Here is a 7,473-nt window from a genome sequence, read left to right as displayed (position 1 = left end):
AGACAATGATAAATTTTCTAAAGAATTCATTGAATTATGAAATATGCACTTTTAGTTAATTTATATATTTTATTAATGAATTTTATTAATGAATAATTGATATATTATACTTTATCTAGCGATAAGGAGAAAATTTATGTTTGAATTACGAATTTTGATTACTGAATTTTTGTTCAGTAATAATTAATGAAAATAGAAATATTTATGATTGTTACTCTGGTTAATGATTCGTTAATGATTCGTATATACAGCACGTGTTCCCGAAATATGTTGAAGCGTTTAATCGATTTTTGTTTTATATATATAGATGTTTAGCAATATGTCATTCTGTTTGCGCGGCAATGTCGAAGGAAGTTGTACAGAACATTCTCTCTCGTCAGTCAATAAGATACTACAGTCAATGTCGGACTTCTATAATACGTTGCTCATATATATAGCATTACGTAATCATAGATAACATCCAGGAGTGCTGCGAGCGTCTCTGACTTAATTCAGATTCGAGTACGGCAAAGCGTAGCGGAGCGCGATTTTGCAGTTTACACAAAGGTGTTGGCGTCGTTTGATATCTCCGACGTACATTTACCGAGCGACGTAATTAGTTCATTTCATATTTTATTAGTGCAGACAAAATTAAATTAAACATATATACAAAAAGATTTAAAAAAGTAAAATAAAAAATCTACAGATTTAAACGAATCTCCATCCTTATATATAATTTACGTTAAACTCTGATTATTAAAGAAGACTCTGTGTAATTATTTGATGTGTCATTTCTCTCTCGAATTGTTATATTAATAAATTATTGATCTATAGAATTAAAGTTGTCTCGTTGTTAATCTCTTTGCTTTAAACAGATACGTTCAGTGCTAAATGTAAAATATGAGCCATTAATGAGACATGCGTTTTTTGTTTGTTCAAATACAATTGATCCACATTCTCATGTTTACTCTACCTTTACAATGTAGCTATTGACTCTGGTGAAGCCGAAGTTCTGTGGCAAGTGTCTGGCACCAAGAATTGTGACATTTAGTGTCTTGTCGTTTGGCGAGTGCGTGATCCTAATGCCGATTTCCGGTTCCAGATTCACCGTACGATCCAACGGCGTAGACACCGTCTTCAGACTGTTGTCGATAAAATTTCTGATCTTTGCCAGCGCCATGTTCGCGCAATTGTCCTCTCGAAATTACGGCTTCCCAATTACGGCTTATCGGCAAAGTAAATGGTTTAGATAACGGTTGATCACCACAGGCTCGGTGGTGTTGTTCGCAAATGCTGCAAAATTCTATCGTGAGCTATAAGCACTATATAAGCTAGCTGCACAAGCGCACGCTAAAGGTGTACTATTAATACGCGCATATACCTATATAATACGGCGTCATACTTGCTCGTGCTTGTCCAGAGAGACATGATTTTCGAAATGACGCAAGATTATTTGATCGGCGATTAGAATTTCCATAGATAATGAGAACACCTTCTATTTCATTGTTATCAATTTGAAGATAATAATGACGATTATTAAAATGTCGATGTGATAATCCTATTTATTTTCAACGTTTTATCAGTTACATTTATTATTTTTTTATTTATAGGAAAGAAACTTAAGGAAATAATTCCTAAAATTATCCTTAAGAACAAATTATTTTATTTATTAAATAATAAAAGAAGATCTCAATTCTTTTTTGATACCGATTATACGATGTAACATTTGGTATTTTATAATAGAGAATAAATAATTTTACACACAAATGCAAAACATTTATTTATTATCAGAAATCATATTCGTAAAATATTTATTTCTAGAAAAGCATTAAAATAATATTGTGCTCGATATTCTTTGACTTTGTAAAATATGATCGTAAGGATTCTTGCGATCGTAAAGCAGCATGCTTTCTCTCCTCATTGGATAACACAATATTTTTATCATCCAACAACAGATTATTATCAGCTGTTCTGAATCGTAATGATATGAAAGGATGACCTGATCCTTTTGCTCCCGGCAAAAAAGCCGCGTATATGCAAGAGCAAGATGTTTCAGAAACGAAGAAACTAACTAACGCGATCGAACTTTCTCCACGAGAAAGAAAAAAAAAGCTTCATTCCATCGTGACAACACCGGTACGATCGATCCGGAGCGATCATGCGACTCGCTATACAGCAACCGCGGAATGTCGCGTGGAAAATCGCATTTAACGCCAAGACCCGATGGCACCGACTTCCATTATTACGTTATTAACTAAGGAGAATTGACGAGGTAAATAGGATAGAGACGCCTGACATCTCCCACCTTCTTAATAGAGACTTTAATGCTCGGTATCATCTACAAAGTAGAATAAAACAAAGCCTGTAACATTCAATCTTCTTACAATCCTTTAATATCATTTCAAACTGAATAAAATTTCACTTTAAGCGTATTATTTGAATCTTACATATTATTTTAAGTTTTTTGAGCATATTTTTTGCGTTGAACAAACAACAGAAATATTTTTATTTAATTTCTTTAATCAATTAATCGCCGCAAGCTGCAATTTTTTTTTGCTATTATTGGAAACATCCAAAAATAATTCGTTATATTATACCCTATTTAATTTGACACGAGCGTGCGTGATTTCGAATTACGAGAAGAATTACAATGTACTAACTCGGACGAGTCAGGTAACTTATTCCGCGCGACAGTAATATTGAAGTTATTTGTAAAACTAGTGACGATTCATAGCATTGCGCAACCCCGCGAGAAACAAAAAACTTGCACGTACCATAATCGTGATTCGGAGCAAATTGCTGCTGCAGCTGTTTTCAGCAACGATCGAGATCTCGAGCGAACAGGAAAAGGATCGTTGGTTGACCGGCGAGCAGCAATCGAGTCTGGCAGGTCTGTGACTGGTGAGGGATCCTCGGCGCGGTCTTAACGTCGACGACCAATGGTGTCAGACACACGATGCCATGGTCACACCGAAAGCGATCGAACGTGAACACGCACCACCACCTCTGCCGATCGCCAGGAAGAATTCACCGAGGGCTTTCACTGCACACGCCGTCGTCCGTAATCGTGTTCGCAGCGCAATCCACTGCGCATCATAACGTACCGAGATGCGTTCAAGCAGTCATCGGCAGCAACCGACAATGAGATATGTGGGACCCCATGAATGGCTGCTCCGTAGGCGATTGCGCGCGTGCGATCGTTGTTGTAGCGTGACAGTTGTTGGAACGTCGGCTCCGTTTGCGCGCGACGCGCCGCCGTGGTATGTAGCTTGCTTTCGCGTGGGTTTCCTTTATAAGAGACCAGCGTAGCCGGTTTACAGTGACGGATTGTAACAAGGCATCTTCAAATGGGCACCAGAAATTGGACAGAAATTTATAAAAAAACTAACGATGCGCGCAAGAATGTTACCAGAAAGAAATATATCCTCTCGCGTCTATTGTGTATGAATTATAATGTGTATCAATTGTTTAAAAATATTTTTTGCTTATTTTTTTCGTACAAGGTATATATAATTGTTATATAATTTTTAATATTACTCTGCTTAATATTTAATATATTAGGTGTAGTAAAAAGAAATCCATTATTTTTGCATGAAATTGAATGGAAAAATAATGGATTTCGTTTTACTACACCTAATACAATTAAATCTCTCATAATTACGCTAATTAATTTTTAAATAAAAGTTGATCTCAACTTTTAAATCTTTATGTAAAGAAAGAAGGTATCAAAGATATGCTACTACAGTACTATCGTAAAAGTAGCCGTTGTCATTAAAGTAGGGGATTTACTTATACTCGCTATCGTACACCGTCTCTAGGTTGTAGAGCTGTGGTTGTAGAATGACGCCTGTTGCGCTCACAAGGTCGCACATTCACATTATACGTTGGTGTGCATGTACAGGTATGTGTGAATGTACACGTACGTGAATGTACACGAGCTTCTCCGTGAGTAAGCACAACCACATGAACAAGAGTCTGAGGGTAATGAAAACAGGATCGTAAGTAGCAGTAAATTCTCCTCATCCAAAATAGGAAAAGAATAGAAATATGTATAAAGAATAAAAATATGTATAAAGAATAAAGAATATTTTCGATAGAAGATTTTCAGTATTAGAATGATGTAAAATTCTAATATTACGATATAGATATTCTAATAATGTGACGTATTTTTTTGTAAAAAATAGAAAATTTATGGAGGAATGTAAGAATTTAGATAATGTATCGAGACGAACAAAAAGATCGCGCAGAAAGTTCGTGGCAAACAAAAAGATTGCTATGAATTGGTGATGAAGAACTGATACCGAAGCGACAATTTATGCGACTTAAAACGTGCATAAGAATGATAACGATAGATCGATGAATTGCGGAAGATGCTACGTAACATAAATTTATATATCTTGATGCGTAGAAGAAACTAATTATTATGTCACACGATGATCTTGTGCAGATAGCTTGAAAGAATGCGGTAGAGAACATTGCATAAAAAATGAATCGCAGCAGCTGCATTAGAATACGATGCGTCTAATATGTTGCTGTTAAAAGTACTCGGCAAAGCAAATCATTAAATTATTTAAATATATAATCTATTTTGTGATTATCTTCAAATATATTAAGATTTATATTAAGATTTATCGCAGTTCGATCTTTGGATCTCTTATTTCAATATGAGAGATAATACTGTGGAAATATAAAGCTTCTTCAAACATTGCTCGCTTACAATTTTTCTAATTTATATTTCTCTTTTTTACATAATGAGGGCTTGCAACACACAATAGACTTTCGCGAGAACAAATACATTTGCGATTGAATTATTTTAAACGCAACAGTATTTAAATACGCGTTCCAGACGATGCTCTGCACGTATCTAATTGTGATCGCACGTGATGATATGCAAGGATGGCTCAGATATTGTGGCCTTCAAAGTTAAGTAATGTTTGTAACTGTTATATTAAACATTTATATTAAACACAAATTATTATAATATTAAACACAAACTACATCTATTGGAAGTGAATTCAATTTGTTATGCTATCGATATATCATTTCTTCAAAAAATAAACTACTACTATTTTGCACACGTTCGGATAATTTATAATTTAAAAAGATAAATTCTACAATACAGTTCTACAGAACATTAATTATAAATAGAAATAAAGTAGAAATGAAAAATAATGGTTACCTAGTGTCAATAATAGTTACTTATAAGGTGATAGAAACTGATATTTTCTGCAGAAGTCAAGCAACAGTTCGAGACGAGAGGGTTGAAAGTAGCTGCTTGCACCCTACAGTAGATGGCAATAATAATGGCGACGAACCCCTCCTTTTTGCCAAACAACATCTATGGTTAACGAACAGCTGTTCAGCACCGCCATGGCGCACGCGACGTCGCGACGTCAAAAACACTTCGAACAATTTCGATTTATTCATGCTGAAAAAATCTTTCTGCGTTGCAACACAATTTATCTGGTGATAAACTTTCGATCGTAGATTGATATTTCGAGATAGTGTTTCAGATTGTGCCAGTTGAATATTTGCGAGTGATATGGGTGACATTTCGGAGATATTAAAGTGCGAATTTTGATCCTTAACAGGTAGGAGAATTTGTTTTTTTATTTACTTCCTAATATTTTTTATGTTTTGGATTTGTTTATACGTTGCATTTTTAACGAGATTATGTAAAGTAAAATATAATCGGCAGATCAGACAGAGATGTCATACAAAGATATATAATAATATAACAAAAGATACTAAATAAATTTTAAAAAATGTTCATAAACAAATTTTAAATAATTTTTATTATAGATGCGATATATTTTTGTTACATTTATTGCATAACATTATTTAAATAAATAGGACATATTAGGTTACTTTTAAAAGAAAATAATTTATTGGATAAAATATTTCTAAAATTTCTTGATTGTTTTATTACAAGAATATTTTAAGAAGTACGAAAAAACTATTTATGTATGTATCAGTATATTTTATATGTACGTAGATTATGTATTCTTTAAAATTAAATATATTTCTGTAAAATTATCGAGATATCTTATATCAAAGTTGTTATAAAATACTTAACAACTTGATCGTAAGATGGCACCACGTATATTTCAATTTGGAAAAATGCGGAATAAATTAATTTTTATTCTGCAAATTATTATATTGCTCAATTGGTATGCTCAAAAAAGTCCGATGTTTTTATTATTTTTATATTGATATTCATGCTATTAATCATATTAAAAAAATAATAATATATAATATATATCCCAAACAACAAAAAATCCAAAATCGAGACATAAAATGTTTTAAAAATGTCTTTTTAAAAATGTCATTAAAACGTCTTTCAGGCATCTTTCAGATGTCTTATTATCTCGCTTTTATGCATATTGCTTGGCATTATTGAGATTATTTTTTGTGTGAAATTGGTCAAAGAAATTAATAACGATGATTTGAAACAGAAAAAAAATTCTATCACGTATGTTTATATGTTTACATAAATATTAATATAAATATTTACATATTTTTGACATGCATACGTGCTTGTAATATTTACGCAACGCGTAGGAAAACTTGAATATATTTTCCAAGTTAAAATGAAATTCAGAATGTATGGATAAATGTTTCCGTACTATATCACGTGTGTGTCACGTTTTTCTTTCTTAGTTATAAAATAATTTTAAGTGATTTATTTCAAGATGCTAATATAATTTGCGTACATGTGACAAAGAGCAATAGGGATATAATCCTTTTTTCACAGAGAAAAGGCAACACATACGATCCGGAAAATCATACACTCTGTTTTCAGTTACACGTGTTCTTATTCAAGTCACGTTCCGACGACAAGGGTAATAGCCTCGAACTTTGTCTTCGTCGGATCAGCTTAACTTCCGGTAGTAAAATTTCACGAAATTCTAGTGCGGTCTCGGCGAAATATGTTTTCTGTGGTTCCTGACATTTTTCAGCTTGATCGATCACTGCCACATTGTTGTATGTAGGAAACCGGAGATATAACGGACGTTTTTATGAGTTTCCTAGAACACGAACGTTACATCTCACCAATTAATTTACATTACCATAGCATACATGCAGTTTTATAAAATTAAAAGAATAATTTATAATTATAGAATAATTTATAATTATAAATTTTATTTACAATTAAATATAATTAATAAATAAATTAAAAATAAAAAATAATTTATAATTATAATTAATTTTAATTTAAAAAAATTAAAGAAATAACTTATTATTAAAACTTATTATTAAAGGAATACTATTTTTGTTAATATAATCATGAAACATTCATTCATTTAAAAAAAATGCATGTGTGTGTTCCAATTATCTGTATCCATCTGCAGAGTTATCTGATGTTCAATATATGGTGCCACGTCGACACAGTAAGAAAAAAAACCGATATGGCAAAATCACATTATACACTAGTAATCCGCGCTGCATTACGATGAATGCTGCACGTGTCTGCGGCTTTTCCACGTCACGAGA

General features: G+C 32.7%; 1 protein-coding gene across 1 annotated transcript in view; it reads right to left on the bottom strand.

Moving 5' to 3' along the window:
- LOC105621001 overlaps positions 1–1,159 on the bottom strand; it is a 3,629-nt gene extending 2,470 nt beyond the window's left edge. The window contains exon 1 of the mRNA XM_012202478.1: positions 953–1,159. Coding sequence (XP_012057868.1) covers positions 953–1,159 — 207 coding nt within the window. The remainder of the gene's footprint in view (positions 1–952) is intronic.
- Positions 1,160–7,473: the final 6,314 nt, after the last annotated feature.

The sequence above is a fragment of the Atta cephalotes genome (genome assembly GCF_000143395.1).
Source record: "Atta cephalotes unplaced genomic scaffold scaffold00031, whole genome shotgun sequence".
NCBI lineage: Eukaryota > Metazoa > Arthropoda > Insecta > Hymenoptera > Formicidae > Atta > Atta cephalotes.
Note: the sequence above shows the minus strand (reverse complement) of the source record. Positions and strands in the feature narration are given on the sequence as shown.